The sequence below is a fragment of the Rhododendron vialii genome, chromosome 9a, assembly GCF_030253575.1.
Source record: "Rhododendron vialii isolate Sample 1 chromosome 9a, ASM3025357v1".
In the NCBI taxonomy this organism is placed as follows: domain Eukaryota; kingdom Viridiplantae; phylum Streptophyta; class Magnoliopsida; order Ericales; family Ericaceae; genus Rhododendron; species Rhododendron vialii.
In genome coordinates, this window is record NC_080565.1 from 5,965,109 (window position 1) to 5,985,758 (window position 20,650).

Sequence of the window (20,650 nt, forward strand, 5' to 3'; positions counted from 1 at the left end):
ACTGAATCAGTATCGAGTTTATAAAGAGAGACGATCCTAATTACGAATTAATTGGGACTTAAAACTCTGTATAATTTTGTTTTGGTATTTGCATCTTTTCTTTCACGTGTGAACCGTGCGCGCACAAAACATCTACTCCTATATACTAGAGGCCGTGGCACACACAATGCGTGTGCAAGTCGAATTTCGATAGAATATGCACAATGGCTTTCCGCTTATTGATTGTTTGATCGAATTAGCTTCCCGCTTACTATTTGTTTGATCGAATTTTGACAAAATATGCAAAATTCGACTTGTTTGGTATTGTATCTTTTCTTTCACTTGTCGGCCGCGGGCACGCACAAAACATCTACACTGATGCGGGGCACACACAATGCGTGTGCAGGTCGAATTTCGATAGAATATGCACAATGGCTTCCCACTTATTGATTGTTTTATCAAATTAGCTTCCCGCTTATTGTTTGTTTGATCGAAATTTTAACAAAATATACAAAATTCGACTTGTACACATATCGTGTGTGCCCTGACCTCTAGTGACGTAAATATGGATGTAAAAGAGGAGGTAATCGGAAGTGAGGTGACACCTCATCACTTGGTGTCACCCGTACAACACATCTAAAACACCAAAGTGCCATAACAAATTGAGACATACGGAGTAGCAGATTATGTAAGACAATGGATATTACAACATACTAATTTTGGACAGGACACCAAGGGCAGTGCCAAAATGTGTTTCTTCAACTACGGATTTACTTCTTTTCCCTCATTCGACAAAGAAAATCAGAGGATTTAAGGTACTTACTGGTGAGAAAGAAAGGGGAGGAATGGGTTGTTTTATCATAGGATAGCACTAGAAAGGGGAGTGTTTAAGAGAACATTTACACATACCTCCATCATGTCTGAACACACCACGAATCACACAAAAAGCATTGAGCAAGCCTAACGCTACTAAGAACACAAAAATAACTAGCATAGGACCCATACATCTAAAACGGCATTACAAATAAACAATAGCAGAACCACACACGGGGACAACAACGAATCTGTTTTGATGCAAAAGTCATAGCCCAATAACACGCTCGGCTTACTATTTTCCTGAGTATTTTTACCTTCATTGTTGTCCCATCCCAGCCCTTTTCGGCAAAGGACAAACCAATAGAGCGCAAGGAAAGATAGAAAGCTTACAACTCCAACAGGAACAAAAATCCCCATAATCAAACCAGTCTTACTCTTTTTGCCAGATGTAGGGTTTTTACCAAAAATGGGGATGAAATTTGTAGAAAATTTTAGTCGTAAGAAAAATGGAACTAACATTTTTAAACTTGCATCAAATATTTACAAAATGTATTACCTCGGACAGCACTGATTGCTGAAATAGAAGGTCCATATGTACCTTGAGTAGGTATACAGAAAGTCCCTTTACTAGCCCAAAATAGATGGATTTCAAGGTAGTTTTTTGATACCTGAGCTGAGAAAACCATTTGAATAGCTTGGAAAGAGACCCCACCGGCCTCCTTTTTTATGTCGAAATCTTTCTGAACCAGATTCCCCTATAATGAAGAGGTTGATAACTTAAGAACCAAAAAAATAGTAACAACTTAAGGGGATCCCCTTGTGAAGCGAAGTCTCGCCGCAGGGTACCAAAGTAATAGTATGAAATTATATAAGTGTGAGAGCACCCTCACTTCAGTAGCTAGCTTTTGGTGTTGACATCTATCCAAAATCGTGCACCATGGTATCAATATATGCTAGGTACAAAAAATGGGTAGGATGCGTGTCTCTGGCCTACACACAGCAGGTGATGTCGAGTGAGCACGCTGCGCTTGAGGGAGGGTATGAAGCAAAGTCCCACATCGCCTTGGTACCAAAGTAACATGAAGTATATAAACGCTAAGGCTTCCTCAATCAATGGCTAACTTTTGGAGATGAGTTCTACTCAAAACCGTATAACACCCCTCTCCCCATACCAAATTCACATTAATTCAGGGCAGTTCTCATACCACCCCCGGGCAGTTTTCATACTCACATATAATTGCCGATGATTTGTTTATTATCAAGAGAAGGGTGTATTTATAGGCATTGAAAATCAGGACAAGGAGACCATGTGTTCTCTGTTGGGCTTCCAAACGGGTACACTTCCAGTTAGATATTTGGATGTCCCCTGATTATCCTCAAAACTCTTTGCGGCTGATTGCAAAGGTCTCATTTCTAAAATCCAGGATAAAATCAAAAGTCGGGCCAATAACTCCTTTATCATATGCTGGAAGATTGCAACTCATAAAGTCGGTCCTTTTTCGTAAACAAGTTTCCTGGACCATGCATGTTGTTCTTCCCAACTCAGTTTGTTTGAATATTGAGAAGCTCTTCAAAAACTTCCTACGGATCGGTACTGAAGCATATTCCAACTCTAACAAAGCTGCTTGGGCCAATGTTTGCTCGGCTAAAAAAGGAGGACTTGGTTTAAGAGGGATTAAGGAATGGAATCATGCATACTTCCTAAGACAGTTGTGATATATTTGCTCTCATCATAATTATCTATGGGTTAAGTGGTGCTATAAGCATCTTATTCAAAGAAAGAGTTTCTGGACTCTAAAAGTTCCTTCTAGCTGTTCATGGACGTGGAGAAAAATTCTTAGCCTTTAGGGCTATTGCTAGACCCTTTATCAAGGATATTATTGGTGATGGGAATAACACATTCCTCTGGCATGACAATTGGCTGCCTCAAGGGCCTCTAAGCATATATTTTGGCCCTTCATCAGGTATCCCTACTGATTCTGAAGTGTCCAAATCTTGTTCATATCACTCGATGGGTTTGGCCTTTCCCAACATCTCGTCTTCCACATTTCCATCCTAACTATGATAGACTTGATCAAGTTCCATGGACAATCTCTTCACATTCTACCATTAGGGTTGCATATACTTGGAATGCTATCAGCTAAGATGCACAGATACGATACGGATACGTGAATACGTGATTTTTCCAAAAAGTAGGATGCGTTATGTTGAATATATAAATAAATTTTTTTCCTAATATCAGATTATACTATTAAAAAAAAAACCCTAAATCAGACAAGAGAGAGAGACGAGATATATATTTCCGTATAGGTATATAAGAGCATCTCTAGCCTTGACCCAATTTAAGACTCAAATTTAAAAATGGGGCAAAAATCACAAATATCTCTCTCCAATTTTTGACCCAAACCCTTCCCCATTTTGGGTTTTACCCATTTTTTTGCCCAAATCTGAGACAACTTTTGCCTTGACCCATTTCTTCAACGGCTAATTAGAGAGAGAGAAAGAGGGTGGAGGAGGGAGAGAAAGAACCTCGTCGGCAGTGGCGGCAGGCCGAGGGCCGGCGGTCTGAGAGGTGATGCAGAAAGTGGCAATGGCGTTGTGACCTCTAAGCCGTCTTGGGTCCCCCAGAGTTGTCGTTATCTTCTGGCCTTCGATGATGATGAACAAGTTTTAAAGTTGATTGTTTTACCTTATTTACCATTATGCCATTAAGAATAAAATGTATATATATTTGGATAAAATTTGGGTTTGATGATTGAAAATGTGTCTACTCAAAATGGGTTTTTACCCAAAATTTGACTCAAATTTAAAAAAAATATATGGGTGAAGACCGGAATTGCTTTAAATGCCTGTACGTGTGTATATATACACACACATTACACTTCCCCTAAGGGATCCCGGATGGCCAAATGGTGCGGGACGCGCTGTGAGCCGTTGGATTTAATCCAACGGCCAGGATAAGAGAAGGCAATAAAAAAACGCGACTAATTACACTTTCCCCCCTAAAGCCCTCACACTTCCCCCATTCACGGCATTCACGCAGAACAGAGAGAGAGAGAGGTGACGAGAACCAGAAGAAGGGAAAACTAAGCACGAAGAAGAGGACGACGATTGAAGCCAGAAATCTTATGCGATCCTAGGGATACACCAAGGTATCTCTCGAAAAAATAAAAAAAAAATCTGGATCGTTCTCTATCTAAGAAATTAGGTTTTTTTTTTGGTTAGGGTTTCGATTTCGATTAAGAACAAGATACGAATAAGAAGAAGAAGATCGACTGGAGAACGTGATTGAACCAAATAAGGTATCTCTCTCTCGGTCGTTTGACTGATTTGAACCCTTTCCCATCTTCGAATCTGTGTTTATTTTGTAATCTTTGGTTTGGTTCAGAAATTAGGGTTTGGGTTTGTGACATTGGCTCTCTCTCTCTCTGGTTCAGAAATTCTGGTTTAAAAAAACCTTAATTCTAAATTTTTACATTAATTCTGTAACGGTGTTAGGGTTAGGTTTTTATTTTGATTAGTATGACATCTGTCCTTTGCAAATTGGGTGAATTATTAGGAGAATAAGACTCGTTTGACGCAAACCCATGTAGCTAAGGCATTCACATTTCAGGGATGCAATGTGACAACCCACGTAATTGACATTGTGAGATATGGACGTTGTTGTACTTATCTTTTTACCTTTTTTATGTATTCCCGTTACTACAATTACAGCTCATTTGATATTATGGTGTGACAAGTTAAGAAGGGTTGTCGTGTTTGTTGAAGTCTTCTGCTACATGTTGAAAGTTGAAAACACTGGAGTATATTGAGGTTTGTTGCCTAAAAGCACTTATAAGAAGCACAATAATCAACTATTTTTTCTCATTCTTCTACCTTCTCAAATGTTCACTCTTCTCCTGTTCTTTGTCGTAGGGGGCACTATACAACATCGTATTCTTTAGTAGCCAGTGTTTCTTTGTGGGCATTTTCTTGTACAATAAATAAATAAAATAAAATAAAATAAAAAACCTTAAAATGGCTACCCTTATAACACTGAACTTTGCATTTGGGTCATTTTTGTAGAAGGGGGAGATTTGGATTTAGTAATTGATCCTGCTTTTCCCACCAATATGATCTCCTTTGCTTTGGGGTCTGCATTATTATTATGTAACCATTTTCTTTTAATTAAGAGTTTTTGGAAACAATCTTGGCTGGGAAGTTGTCATGATGGTATGCAATCCCTGGGGCAGTGGCTGTCCCTGTGTTGAACCTTATTCTTTATTTGAATAAAAGGATGATGGGCTATGTATATCTGGCAGTGGTTGGATAGCTATCGAGACCTCATCTAATCTGTTTCTATCTTAGGGATTTACACTCATAGCTTGTGTGAATGACAAATAATTATAATCAGTTATTAGCACCTTTTGCAGCAGGAATTAAAAATCAATACCCAATAATGTTTTGTTCTTTGGATGTGCAAACTATAAGGTGAGCTGCATGCATTGCCCCAATTTATTCTCTTGTTGTTCTTTGTTTGGTAACACAAATCCTTCCGGACTGTGAATCCCATGGGATGAGCAAGACCCCTAAATGGGGGTATTAGCAATACCCTCTTGGAGATGGTATTTGTAATCCCATCCCAATCTCTCTTCATTATCAATCCCTTCTCATTACCAATCTCTTCTATCAATCCAATCATATCATCTAATCCTATCTCAAACAAACATGATATTAAGAATCCCTTCATCTAATCCCATCTCAAACAAACATACTCATTATCAATCTCTTCTCATTAACAATCCCTTCTCATTACCAATCCGAATCCTAATCTCATCTCCTTACGAATTCCATCTATCTATCACTGTTATCAAACGGTAATTACATCCACCCAATAAGCTTAGCCTGGAGTGAGGTGGGTTGCGCTAAAATTCCTGTGAAAGGGAGAAGGAGAACAAATACCGAATAGGAGTGAGCCCGGATTTACTTATCTTCCAAACGCCTTATCCCCTCTCTGCCCCACCCGCCAAACGGGCCGCTAGCGAGGTGGAAATTACAAATGAGGCCATTAATTTGTGACAGGGTTTAAAAGCTAGGGTTTTCTACGTAGTTGTCCGAAGAATGTATGTGTACCAGCCCTAATTTTCAATTCGATCACAATCAGAACCAGCCCAAAATCTAAGCAAACAAAGCTCCGGCAACGACAAGAACAGGTACCCCCTCCCTCTCTCTCTCTCTCTGGTCGTCTATTTCTCTATTTCTCTCTTTTTCTTTTTTATGTGTTTTTTTGGGTTATTTCCTACCGTTATCTAATAAGGAGGAGGTTTTCGGTGTCCCCATTTTTGGTCAATTTTTCCAATTGGATCCCTGGTGTGCTGGTGGCCGCATAGTTTAGGGAGGGGTAGTTATGTCATTTTGCTTGGCACACGCGTCAGCGGCCAGCTGTGGGCATCCGGTGCTGTTGTGGGATTTGTGATGCATTTCGTCCGTTGATTGGCATCAAACCCGTACTTGTGTTTCTTTTTCCCCTTTTCTTCTCCTTTCCTTTAGGTTTTATTTTTGCCAGATTTCTTTTCTTTTGCTTGTGGTGTGTTTGCTGTGGTTGTTTGCTCCGACTGATGGTGAGTGATTTCTTCTTGTTTGGGTTTTACTTTGGGTGTGTTTGGTTTGGATTTGGCGCGCTCTTCCGAGGTCAGCTTCAAAGGGTTTTCGGGTCGTCAATGTTGGGGTTTGGCCATGAGTTTTGCGCCTTTTTATTTTTTTTCCCCCTTTAGCCGGGTTTTTTGTGCCTCTTCTGTTCTCTCGCTTCTATTATTTGTGATTTTTTTTTTTGGTGATTTCTTAGATTTTTCGGTGTTTTTGTTCGTTGGTATTGTTACAGGGTTTGGGCTTTGGTGTTTCGCCTTCGTCTATGGTTTGTTGATCAGGTATGACTTGTGATCTCGATGTTTGCTGCTCGTCTCCTTTATTTGCTTCTGTGGGTTTGGTCATGGGTTTTGATTTCGAACTAAGGTTTAAATTTTGGGTCTTGGATTTTGGGTTTTTTTTTTTTTTTTGAAGTTTTTGTTCGTTACAGGTTTCTGTGTTCTCCTTTCGCCCATTTTCTGCTTCTGCTGTGGTGGCATTTCTGTTATTTGTGATTTTGGTAATTTCTGAAATTTTGCTGTGTTTTGTTTGTTAGTTTTTATGTATATTACAAGGTTTTGGCTTTCGTGTTTTGCCTTTGTCTGTGGTTCGTTAATCAGGTATGAATTTTGATTGATGTTCGTTGCTCGTGTTATCTTTGCTTTTGTGTGTTTTTTGATAATAGGTTTTGATTTGAAACTAAGGTTTTAATTTTATGGGTCTTGGGTTTTTGGTTTAATTTTTTAACAGTTTTGTTCGGCATAGGTTTTTGTGGTTTGTATGTTTTAGGTGTGCTTACACTTCGACAAGTGTGATGTTTTTCCATCTGTTTTTAGTGCGAATATGATGCGTATGGCTCATGTTTTGTTGGCAGAACTGAATTTTTGTACATTGTTATAGTTAGATTTTTATTTCCCACCACTACGGAATTTCTAATTGTGGGACTGTTTAGTGTGAAGAATCAGCAGAAAATCCACCGGTTAAAAAAAACAAGAGCAACATTACTGAAACAAGTTAAGATGTGCCCAGATCGTATCACTTCAACCAACTTTTGAACCACCTGCATCCTACCATGGGAAAACTTCTGTTACTTATAACCTCCGAACCAAATCTTTTGCTGTCCATATTTGGCAACCTATGAACTCCAAAACTGTATTTCCCTACTTTTGTTTCTGCAGGTTCAAAGTACCCTACTGCACTACAAACTTTTATGACATTGTAAACCTACGTGTGATGCTTCTCGTACCCACAAATGACCAAACTTCTACTGTTATGGCGTTTTTGTCCTCTGTGGCTGTACTCTATTCATAATGCTGCTATTTTAGTATCGTTTATTTCCTCATATCTCTGATTCTCCACCATGCTGCTGATCGTGGTGGATAACAAGGTAGAATTTTGTCCCACTTTGTTATCCCACAAAGCTTCAGGCTCTCCTGTTGGTCTTCACCCAAGCTGCCATGTGGAACTGAGCTGTTTACTGGTTTCTGCATTCTGATGAAAATTTATCTTGATTCTCCCGGTTCCATTACTTATTTATGGCACCTACTTCACCATATTCTTCTCAAATAAATGCTTTCTGCTGCTGTTTACTACTACTCGTAAGGAATATCTGCCTAATTCTGATGCTCATGTCTATTGCTTTTAGATTGAGCTGTCTTCTGCTATGCCTGCTACTGCTATCCTGCCATTATTACTTCTGTTTTGGATCGGATTCTCTTAACTGATGTCTCCTGCTAATGACTACTGCATTAGGTCCAAAACTTATCTATTGTTGCTTCTGTTTAATGCTATAGTTGCTACTGCTTTGCTACCATTATTAATGCTGTTTTGTATGGACAGCTACTGGCCACTGGTATGCTGTTTTTAACAAGAATAAAGTTATTGCAAAGGGAACATGACCATATTCATTCTGAAATTTACATATTGAAATCCAACATTTCTTTATCACCCTAAGTTCAACCAGCTTTTGAACCATCTGCATTCTGCCATGGCAAAACTTCTGTTCTTTATAACTCCTACACCAAATCTTTTGCTGTCCATATTTTGCAACCTATCAACTCCAAAACTATATTTCCCTACTTTTGTTTCTGTAGTTTCTATGTACCCTACTGCACTACAGACTTTTATCACATTGTAAATATAAACCTAGATGTCATGCCTCCCATGCACCAGCATATTTTCATTCCTGATATGATCTTTATTCGTGGGACTGTTTGGTGTGAATCTGATGTTTATGGCTGGTGTTTTTGTTGGCTGAACTGAATGTGTGTACTTATAGTTAAGTTTTTATTTTCCACTCATTGGGATTTTTCATTTATGGGACTGTTTACTGCCAAGCCTTCCATTGGGATTTTTCATTTATGGGACTGTTTACTGCCAAGCCTTCGTTTATATGATCGAAAAGGGTAGAATATAAGTGCAGATGAAACCATATTCGACTGTTAAAGAACTATTTACGATCGGCTTTTACAGTTGGGCCATGTGAAACAATACCATCATATCAATTTAGAGCTCTAAGAATGATCACTATGGGTAATAGACAAAACAAAGACTAAAGAATATTTACATGGCTGTGGGAATTATCATATGGTGAACTCTTCCAAATCAATTCTTCTGCTTTTTGCTACGCTTACTTTTTGTTTATTATTATGCTCAAGGCAACGGGAATGAAAACTCTTGTCTGGTCTGTTTTGTCATCTGTCTTATGTTTTGCATGTACCATTTGAGCAAAATTAGTTTTGGGTACGTTCATTATTCCTGCTATTACCTTGAAGCCTTTGCTGGTATTACCTTGAGCTCATTGGAAAGGGACACTGACCATATTCATTCTCAAATTTCCATGTTTGCCGGTTCTAGAGAATGATCGACTAAACTCAGCTCAAGCCAAAAGAACTATTTCAAAAAGTTCATTTACGAGGTCTTTGTTTTCTGTGTTATGCATCTCTAGATATCATTGTTGAATTGTGCAGAGATTTCAACTATTTGGCAGTTCATGTGGTAATCGTTAGATCTTTTGTATGTTGGTGCTTTTACTTTACTGGTTAATTTTGGTTATTGAGCTGGTTTTACATGTCTTTGATTTCACTGGGTCAATTCCAAGCATAGCTGATGAGGGTAGTATGTTCGTATAGACTGTCGGGGATTGGTTACTTGTGTCATGTGGTGTTGAGGTTAATTTTGAACACAGACTGGGTGACATCTGAGTGAGGATGATGAAAAATTGAAGAGGCATTTCTGATGCGTTCAAGTATGACATTCTTAGTATGACATTCTTGGAGGTGTAGTCTAATGCTGTAGTTCAGAGGGTGATAATAGAGGCGGTTTTATCATGCCGTTTTCTCCTTTATTCTCCTTTTTCCAACTCTAGATTTTAGGGAATCATTTCAGCTTAAGTTCTGTGCAACCAAAAATACCACCACCTCTCCCTCCCTCCCTCTTTCTTTTTCTAACCCAAAAATACGATAACAATGCAATTCAATGGGCACAAAACTCGTGCCATGCACGAGACCGGACCTAGTGGATGCTTAAAGTTAACATTCTCGACGTCCAGTAAATGAACATGACTAAGAGAATGTCGAATCCACGCTCCGGGAATGAGTCCATTTGGGTTTACAAATAGTGTCATGGTAGGATAGATTTAGGGATTACTGGTAGTCTAATATTGGGATTGATTGTCACTTAAACATAATCCCTGCACTAACCAGAAATATGGTCCCATTCGGATTCTTGATTCAATTTTAGGTCCAATCCTGCAGCAATTAACTACCCGAGTGTTGCCTCAATGTACTATTTTCCTACAATTGGTTCACTTTTGTGCCTTGTCCATTTGGATTTTGAAATCTTTCTTTTAAGCGTATATGAAGCCACAGAACTAAAGATATACAATGAGGCTCGATACATGCCCTAACGGGCTGACGAAATGATGGCAGAGCATCTGCCCAAACAAGGAAAACATCTTAAAAGTCTAGTCCAAACAAGATAAAATCTCGAAAGGCCTGAAAGGATAGGAAAGAGGACGACGGAAAATAGCTCGAGAAGATAAAACCCAACACCACGTTCTACGATATAGAAGACTTCCAGCCAGACTTCTCAGGCTTGCAGTTTGCTCTCTCTCTAGGAAGCTTAAGATGGTCGATTTTCTCTGTGTTCTCACCTTTTGAAGATGGGTGCTTTCATTGGCCAATAAAATCTACATCTGAAATGGTCTTTGGAGGCCTTCTAGGATGTGTAGCTCCCATCCTTTGTTGCCAATAGGGGATACCATATACTAGCAACTGACTCCAGGGGACACCATAGCTTGCTTTTGCAAACTTCTTGCTGCGCATAAGCGGTTATTTTTACAACTGCCAGATTGGTGTCTATGTTCCTGCATTTCTGTTGGAGGAGGGAAGTGAGGCAATACGTCTTGTAATGTTATTTATCTACCCAAAAAATGCTAGTTTATGCATCCAAAGTCCAATATAGTGGAACAGGAAACCGCATTTTTCCTTTTTCATTAGGATTTTCTTGATTCGCTTTATGTTATCTTAATTAAACAAACAACAAATGTGTTTCGTGGAATGAGTGCATGTAAACATAAATTAGGCAAAGCATGAATGAGCTAAAAAACGAGCTTCCAGTGAAAATAATATCGGGATTTTTATTATTCATTAATGTTATGTTTGTGTATTATAAGGTATTTCAATGTTTGTTTTTCATCATGTTAATATTTTCCATTCAGCAAGTTGTCTTGGAAAATTTATGGTTTGATTGTTTTATCCTTGTGTGACAGACATTTCGAATTTCTGATCGTCTGTGCGGTGAAGCGTCGGCTAGTAGTCCCTAACAGGAGTTTGCAAAATGTCAAGTGGGACTGGGCTCGAAAATCTAGTAGATCGTAATGCAATCTCATACCTGTTTTAAAATATACTCTTCTAAATTTACAGTCTAATCTCTTGTTTTCATTCTATCTCCATTCAAGTAGCTTTCCTACTCTGCAAGTCTATTGCATGTGGTTTGAATGATTGAACTAGCAGATATATGTGTTGTATTTTTATTAGGTTGCTGAAACGTTTTTGTTTTTGTTTTGTAGAAACAATTTCTGTGATAACAAATGACGGGCGCAACATAGTGGTGAGTGCTGTATTTTGTGCATTGCAACAAAATTTCCAAGAAAGAAAAATGTTTGCTAACGATTACTTTTTTCTCTTCAGGGTGTGTTAAAAGGTTTTGACCAGGCTACGAACATAATTCTTGATGAATCTCATGAACGCGTTTACTCAACCAAGGTTTGATCAGTTTCTGTAAATAGCAGAATCCATCCTTTTAAAAATAGTTCCATTTTTCTTTCCTTATGCTAGTGTGTAATTCCTGGTTTCTTCCAGTTCCAATACTGGAAACTGTTTCAATGTCTATTTATTTACTCAAAGCCTTTTATAGGCATACTTTGGTTTCTGGTAGTGGGGCAGGGGTTTGACTTTCCTCTCCTTCTCAAAACAGTTTGTTCTTCCTTTCTTTTTTGTTACCAAACTCACTATCTAATGAAATGGTGAAACGCAAGTTATCCCAGAACCGGAGCTTTAAGTTTTGTCACTGCCGCAATCATGTTTCGGCTTGCTACGGTGCCCTTTTACCAATTTAATCAATCACAACCATTATATTACTTGACCATCTCTTGGATATTTTTGCCTCACATATACCGAAATAGCTCCTTTACGCATTGGTGGTGTAGACCTAATGACTTTGCTAGTTTTGAGGCCAAAGTTGGCTCTCAAATAATGGATGGCTAGAAATTGGGCAAGCCATTGGGTAGCAAGTTTTGTTTGCCCTTGCTCTTGCCTCATGAGTCATGCGATGAGACAACAGAAAATTCTGGTCTCGTACTAGTTTTTCTTCATTTCTTGTTTATGTGACCTGGTTTTGTGGTGGGGGTATGGAAATTAATGATTAGAATCGCAGTTATTGATGGTAGGTGTCCCATGATATCATATTTTGATTTTTAGCATCCAGAAATTCATCCATACCTCAACAATGTAACTTGAAAATTGTTGACATGCACTATATTTTGCAGGAAGGTGTCCAGCAACTTGTGTTAGGTCTTTACATCATCAGAGGGGACAACATGTACGTAATCTTATAACTCGCGTATCTGATTATAATTAGCAAGCATGCATTTCTCTTTTTCCGCAAACCGTGTTTCATTATTTCTACCTTATCCATTCGCAGAAGCATTGTGGGGGAGATTGATGAAGAACTGGATGCCGGCCTTGATTTGTCAAAACTGAGAGCTCATCCTCTAAAGCCTGTTATCCATTGACGGGCAGTTATTTGCTGTGTAACGACTGTATGTACGTGAATTGGATTTAGATGAGTAAGATCGGTTTGGATGTTGTATGATGCACTAAATGCACTTCTTACGAAGAGGGGTTTTTGATATTTTGTTTTCCATATTTATGTGGTGTTTAAGTTGTTTCCCCGAAAGGAAAGGGAAAAAGCAGAATGGTCGTCTTTGAATTGACAAAATTTTGATAATTAAATAGCAAATCCGTTCGAGCAGCCAAAGGTAGTCCTTGTTCTTTTTACTTGGATGTATTGAACCGGTAATCATAAGGAACCAGTGAGTAGCTAAATGCTAATGGTACCAAAGATTGCCATTGTTACCTATGAACCCGCGCCAAACCAGCAGATGATGCTTAAGCCAAATCAGAAAGAACAATTTTTCAATATCAACCCAACCCTGACAAACGCATTGCACATGCTCGAACTATAGCAAAAGATTGTGAAACAGTCTCAAACCTACATTCCTTGGTGCTCTAGTGTCTCCCTTCTTTGTTTGCAGAAATAATTATCTCCGAAATAAGGCCCACTTATATTGTTGTTTTGGCTATTACAAAGTGGAGAAATGATCTATTGGGTGGGGGAGGGGGGTTGAACGTCTCGGTAAACCATCTTTCTTCCAAGCAAAGTTGTTAATCTTGTTTTGTACCAGCCCATATCGAAGTTTAAACGGAGTGCAAAATTAGGCGATCCGTACTGTTTGGAATACTGGGTTGTTCTGGGCAATACCGGCTATACCGGACAGTACTGGGATGTTCCGGACATATTCTGGTGTACCATCCGGTACAAAATGACACTTGGTTTTTATTTTTCGATTTTGCTAACCTCTGCCTAGTGGAGGGAAGATAATATACACATAATTTCAAATAAGTTCGGATATCAATGCATATTTTATGGATATTAATACACTATCAAAAATATTAATACACCTTTCTCGAATACCAATGTACAAAGTATTTTTTATTTATTATCCTACATACTTTAGACAGATGTTAGAATAATCCTTCACTTTTTTCCCGTGCTGTAGCCTGCAGCCCTTGTAATGGTAGGAAACAGACTAGTAGGAAAAAAGAGAACACCACCGAGGGTGGTAGCCCAGTTGGCACGGGTGATGGGGCTTAAGTGCCTTTCCCTCCACGTGCTATTTCCGAATCTAGTCTTTTTTGTTTTGTTTTGTTTTTTTTGATTTTTTTGGTCCATATCTTCATTTTATTGATTCTCGTTTACAAGATGAACAATGAGAATGTTAATCCAAATGTTGCCCAACGCAATCGAAAACGGCCATTATTTGTATGTCATACCGATACTGAAACGTCTAAAGAAGCACGCCATGTTAGATTAGGGATCTTACGCAACGAAAAGCTTATTCGTGAAGGTATTTTTTAATCAATACTTATTTCTAATCAACTCTTCTTTATCACCCGTGGATTTTTTTATAATGTCACCAGATAGGAGTGCATGTTCAACTTCATCTGAGGGAGCGTACCGTTACAGTACTAAGAGAGATACACTTGAATGACACAACACCGCATGGTAAAAATTCAAACCGCATGTTTGGTGAGTTTGATTTTTTTCTAAAATCTTGGACCATCTCATCATGCATTTGGATTCTACATATCGACAATATAAAATAAAAAAAAAAACAAATTACGTGGACATTAACAAAACAGAATTACCTATCGACGATGATTAACATAATTTTTAGTTTTTGTTTGGGGCTTTGATTTTTTTTTTTTTTTGGACGAGATTGGGTCACTTTGATTTTTTTTCCCGAAATCTTGGGTCCGCTCATCATGTTTTTGGATATATACTACCTAACGACAATATAATAATAAAAAAAAACACAATTACCTATCGACAATAATGAACATAATTTTTTTTTTTTTGGGGCTTTGCCGTTTCATGGTTTCAAATTTCAATTATAGCTGTTGTTGAACAAAAATATAAGGGTGATCACATGGTTGTGCTTCTTTGCAAATCAACTCTGTTTGGAGGAATTCAACTCTCTCAAGCTGGAGGAATTCTGTTAGCAAATCAGATACCACGTGATATTAATGTAGCACAATGCAATTGATAGATTAGATTGAAACAATTTTTTTCTCTTTTTTTTTTTGGGTTTAATTTGTTCGGTACCTTTCAATCCTAGTCGTCAATTGCATTTTTTAACAGCTCGTATGTGCTGCATGAGTACCACTTACCCTAAAATCAATTTTCTGGAATGCAACTCTCTCAACCCCCATTCCCGCGGATCAAAAAAACCATTCTATTTCCGAGTTTAGCTCCCCTCCAGTATTCGAAAGTCCATTATTGTCCCTTTTTTGGCTAGGATTGCCCAAGCAAAAATCAACGGCCCACATCAATCCCATTTTCAAGTTTTCTCCCCACGACAGCATAACCCAACTTATTTTCATTTTACTTTGCTTTCCTTAATGCTAGATCAACGGTCCACATCAACCGCATATTCAAGTTTAAGAATTAATTAATGGCTTGGATCATTCGTATAGGACCCAAAAATGGATCTCGCGTGACGATCTGTACAGTATCAGTACAAGTTACGCTGCTTACGCATAGTAGAGTTCTTAGACTCTGTTCCACTAAGCATTTTTTTCTTTTAGCATTTTTTGTCCTTGTTCAAAGAAAAATCGCGTTTGTTAATTTTGTGTTAAACTTTTGTGTATTATTGATTTGTCTTGAAGAAACAAGTCAGGTTTTTTTACTTTTACCAAATATTTTGGAAAATAACCATTTTTTTAGCAAAAAAAAATAAAAATTTGACTTTTTTTTGCTAAAGAGTGAATATTTTTTGAAATATTTAGATAAAAGTAAAAAGTGAGATACAAAACTAACAAACGCGTTTTTTTAAATAAAGACAACAAAAAAAGTCCTAAAAATCTTTAGTGAAAGTTCTTTGGAAAACACTCACGGACGAAAAAAAGAGCCCGAACAGCTCTCGAATCGTGAAAATAAATTTCTGGAATATTCCTTCCACCAAGGGAATATTCTACTGACTGTGCACGCTGAGTCAGTCCATCAGCTGATATGACAGCCACATGGCACTTACATGGCACCTCAAATGGGTCCGGACAGATGACGTGGCGGGTGACTGGTCAGGTGACGTGGCGCATGACAGAGCGCCATGTGGCGCTGACGGGGCGACGACGTGTCGCTGATTGGACGCTGACTGGATGATGACATCGCGCTGATGTCATCCGTATGTCATTGTCTTCTTCAAAGAAGACCACGAACAGAACTAGAAAAATTGGGTTTTGACCCAAAACTTCAATTTTGACCAACAAATAAGGATCACCCCAATGTCGAACATAAGCATATTATACCTTTCCAGAATCGTCTCGACGAGACGAACAAGATGGACAGATCAGATTGTCTTTTCGAGTTGTTTTGAAAAAACGCAGATTCGGACAGAGAGGCGAAAAACAGAGTGTTGTGTTCTTGGTGACCCGGAAGCTCTGATACCAATTGTTGGGGAAATAAGGCCGATCGAACCAAGAACACACAGAGACAAAGAGTTTTACGCGGTTCCCCAAAATCGGGGTACGTCCACGGGAGGGTAAAGGCAAATTTCTATTACAGAGGAGGAGGAGGATTACAAAATCACTCGAATTCACACTCACTCACAGACAGATACAAATGCATACATATGCTGCTCTCAAACTCTCTCTGATTTTCAGATGTTCTCTCATTCTGTTTTTGACAGAGCCTCATAGGAGGAGCTCAGCTCCCTCCTGAAGGAGGAGCCCTCACACAGCTTTACTCTCTCTACACTGCCTCACTCTCCTGTCTGGTCTCTCACCCAAGAGAGATACAAAACCCAAAGCAGAGGACTCCAATTTATATCAGAGCTTGAGGTTCTTGTATTTGAATCAGAAATCTGAGAGATTAGCGAGATCGACAATTGTATTGTCTACTGAGCAATGTAATGGTCAGACCCATCAGAGTGTTGAGTGTTGAGAAGAAAATACGAGTTTCTTACTTGAACTAAATGAGCCGCGGGTTTTGGGTTATTATTGTTTTTGGTTAATTATTTTTTGGCCTAAGTTTTTTTGGGATTAATTTTCTTTTTGGTCAAATGTTGGGAAAACGTACAATGTATAAAAAAATTGGTCTAGAGTCCATTATAGCATATTTGTAACTCAGCAAATTCACTTCTAAATTTCATAACCCCTCTAATTCATTAATTAGGTTTGGTAAGGTCTTTTTAGTTCACTCCTTTTAAAAAAGAAATTAAACTAAGACAAAAATGTCCTCTTATATAAGCTGTCATATAGGAAGAAACCCTAGACAAAAATATGGAGCACAACCTCCTCCTCCTCCTCCTCTCTCTCTCTCTCTCCATCCAAACACCACACTACGACAGTAATCACAATTAATCACTACCACCACTGCAAGGCGCAGGCAATTACTTACAAGAGATATGTGATCAACCCTATTCGTGGAATCTTTGCATGGGGTACAGCCTCCTCTCTCTCTCTCTCCACCGATACTTCCTTCCAGCGCCGATCGTCCCCCCTTCCACCCCTCCCCCTCCCCCGCCGTCGCCCAACGCCACTTCGGCATCACTGTCGACCTCAACAATTAGAGCGCCTTCGTCGTTGACTGGTCTGTCCGCCACTACCTCTGCCCCCGGCGACGCCGTCCTCCTCCTCCACGTCTACTGCTCCTACTCCATGGATCTGATTTTGGTTGTAACGCGATCCTCCACGAACTTTTGTTTTGTTGTTGGAAACATGTGTTTGTTGAAGATTGAGAGGGATCAGTTTTTGGTTGTAAGGCAGTCCATTGGTCAGTTTGATTGTGGTTTTGGATTTCAGTTTGAGGTTATATGTGTGCTTTTGTGTCACAAAACAACATAATCTGTGTGTATTTTTGTCATTTATTTTTTTTGTCAAAATCTGTGTGTATTTTTGTCATTTAGAACTACAGAAACTGAGATATAATGTTATATATTCTGTTTTTTTTATGAGATTTAGAATTACAAAAGTTCACATATAATGTTATATGTTCTATTTTTTTTTTTGTGAGATTCAGAGTTGCAGAAGCTCAAATATAATGTTATATGTTCTATTTTTCTGTTTTGCGATATTTAGATATTCAAAAACTCACATATAATATTATATATTTTGTATGGACCAGTATATAACGTTAAAGACTAAAAACAAGAAAAACCAAAAAGAAATGTTGCATTTTAGAAAAATTTTGCCCGACATATAATGTTATATGTTAGAAAAAAAATTTCACTCATATAAGGTTAAAAAATCAATACAAGAAAAATAGAAAAAAAAAAAGAAGAGAAATTTGTCACATATATAACGTTAAATGTTAAGTGTAGCGGGTTCAATAAAAAAATCAAGAAAAATGAAAAAATATGTTTTTTGTTACACATATAACGTTATATGTGGCGTGATGGCAGTGACGACGGTGGTGGCGGCGGCGGCGGCCATGGTGGCAGCGGTGGTGGTAGCAGCGGCAGTGGCGGCGGCGGCTTGATTGCAACAAAAACGAAAAAAAATGAAAAAAATATTCTTTCGTGTTAGCCAAATAAAGGCCCTTGTTTCTTAGGTTAATTGGGTATCATTAAAATTATTAGTGGACTTAGTAGGTTATGAAACTTAGAAGTGGACTAGATGGGTTTGAAAAGTGCTATAGTGGACTTATGCAAAATTCTCCCTACAATATATTACTCGACCAGACCACAATATATAGTTCCATTGGGGGGAAATATGAGTTTCTTTTTCTTTTTCTTTTCCATTGGGGGAAAATATGAGTTTCTTACTTTATCTAAATGAGCGGCTTTTCGTTTCGTTATTAATTTTGCCTTTTTCTTTTATTTGTATTAATTATTTTTGGTTCATCGCCGTTAATTACAAAATATTGTTTATTTCTAAGAACACCACATTTGACTATATATATAAAGCTTGGACGAATCAGTCGTATTTGTTATATGAGGTCTTTGAAATAATAAAGTAATTAGTACCACTAAGGTTCCATTAAAAGTATCACATCATAATGTTAAATTTCATTAGGCCGGTTCTTCTACTCAAATGATATTTCCAAACAAATCAAACCAAGCAAAAATGGACCTTTACGTACAGAAATCTATTGTATCTATTGATCTGGAAATCAGTTGTCTCCATTTATTGATTTCTTCGATCGGAGGGCATTCTGTTTCTTGATATTCAAGAAACTAAGGACTTGTTGAACCTATGGCTCTGACGGAAATTTCATTGTTTCCCTCTTAATCTATTATGTCCTATCTTCTATTCTATATATGCTACCCCTCCCACGCCACCAAGATTTTTACGTATTTTTATTCTATCTCGTAAAGTCTTCCCACACATATTTATCTCAATATTCTCATATTATTTACACCTATCTTACGTACTCGCATTATTTCTTAGTAGTGCAACATTGTGTGCACGCCATATAGCATGAGAATCACTGTATGTCTTATCGCTTCATTTTCCCCTTTTATCCTCCGATAAATTTCAAAAAGGACCAATTCCACCGCCTACTTGCGGGAGACTCAATTAAAGCATAAGCTACTAGCCTACAGTACTTGTTCCTGGATGTCTCATAACTGAGACAACCCATTCTGGCTTAGTTTAATCGCAAAATTGCACCTTCATGGGGCCAGGGAAGGGTCAAATCTTAATTTAATTAACGGTACTAATACTACAGGCCGGCTTGCATGCGAATAAGACATACACGAGTCGTTGATTTTTCGGAGCAAATAGATCTTTAGGTTGGATTAGTGGTGTGCTGGAAACAATAGTAACCTAATTCACATAATTCGTGCGTGCGTTTGTGTGATCAGGAGCGCAAGCATGAACGTCAAAATTGTCTTTGATAAACATTTCAAGCTACATATACATATATATAAATGGGGAGGTCCGCATATAAGGTCTTTACTTGAAGATTGCTCTATACATATATTTGTGAGAACGAGAATTGATAGCACAAACATATAACGAGAATTGAGAGCCAGAGCGGAGACTATTGTCTAGGATTATGTGACTAAGGCTATATTAACCCCAAAAGTCTAGTTATTGGCATGATTTCTTGTCTCTTGGCACGTCTAATTGTGGGGACAATGGATATGCATTCACCAATTCAAAGCAAATCAATTAAGCATAATTGTCAAAAGAAAATCCTCACAAAATAAATGCAGAAAATCCTCACAAAATAAATGCAGAGTTCTAATGTAGAATTTTCTATCCAACAAAGTAAAAAGGGGTAGCTTTATCTCAAATCAGAAATCATGGACGCTAAAGATGTCTACTAGTAAGAATTGCATCATCAGACTTTAGTTTATAGTGTGCTCTTAGTCTTGGGCCTCGATTATTTGGGTGATGATGATGAAGTAATACGTAAATTCATGGTTATGGAAGCCGAAGATGATGCAATGACCAATGTTCATGTTTCTTAGTTTATTAAACTTAGAATCAGTTTGCGGGAAAATACGAGTTTCTTACTTGACCTAAATGAGCCGCGGGTTTTGGGTTATTATTGTTTTTGGTTAATTATTTTTTGGCCTAAGTTTTTTTGGGATTAATTTTCTTTTTGGTCAAATGTTGGGAAAACGTACAATATATTACTCGACCAGACAATATGAATATTACAATCATCATATGAATAAAAGTATTTATTTATAAACACAATATGAATATTACACCACTTTATGCAACGCACTTGTCTTATTTATTTTAGAACTCTTATTTAAATTCTCCATTTTTTTATCACCTCCTAGTCGCTGGGGATGTCTATATATAGGTACTGATGGTGCACTTCTTGGAGACATAGCTTTCACATTGCAGGAACCTTCACTGGGAATGTGGTGGCGAATCCGAAGGGGAGGGTTTTGCTTAGCATTTCTTTCGAGTTTCTCTATTTCTTCTGGTTGTGGTTGTCCTTCAATCAT

At 38.1% G+C, this 20,650-nt stretch overlaps 1 protein-coding gene across 8 annotated transcripts; it reads left to right on the forward strand.

Moving 5' to 3' along the window:
- The first annotated feature begins 3,832 nt into the window (after positions 1-3,832).
- On the forward strand, positions 3,833-12,939 carry LOC131300924 (sm-like protein LSM8). Of its 8 annotated transcripts, none has more exons than XM_058326961.1 (8): positions 3,833-3,947; positions 6,656-6,701; positions 8,045-8,151; positions 11,171-11,275; positions 11,471-11,511; positions 11,592-11,666; positions 12,449-12,501; positions 12,604-12,939. In XM_058326961.1, the coding sequence occupies exons 4-8, from the start codon at positions 11,239-11,241 to the stop codon at positions 12,692-12,694; spliced, it is 297 nt and encodes a 98-aa protein (XP_058182944.1). In that variant the 5' UTR covers positions 3,833-3,947; positions 6,656-6,701; positions 8,045-8,151; positions 11,171-11,238; the 3' UTR covers positions 12,695-12,939. The 8 variants fall into 8 exon arrangements, with proteins under 8 accessions (XP_058182944.1, XP_058182946.1, XP_058182941.1 ...); XM_058326957.1 differs by lacking the exon at positions 3,833-3,947 and adding an exon at positions 5,810-5,987; XM_058326963.1 differs by lacking the exon at positions 8,045-8,151.
- Positions 12,940-20,650: the final 7,711 nt, after the last annotated feature.

Excerpts from the sequence above, each read along its gene's own strand:
- LOC131300924 (XM_058326961.1), top strand. The coding sequence starts at position 11,239 with ATGTCAAGTGGGACTGGGCTCGAAAATCTAGTAGATC. Across the intron at positions 11,276-11,470 it reads GCTCGAAAATCTAGTAGATC|AAACAATTTCTGTGATAACA; the intron begins GTAATGCAATCT and ends TTTGTTTTGTAG. Across the intron at positions 12,502-12,603 it reads ATCATCAGAGGGGACAACAT|AAGCATTGTGGGGGAGATTG; the intron begins GTACGTAATCTT and ends ATCCATTCGCAG.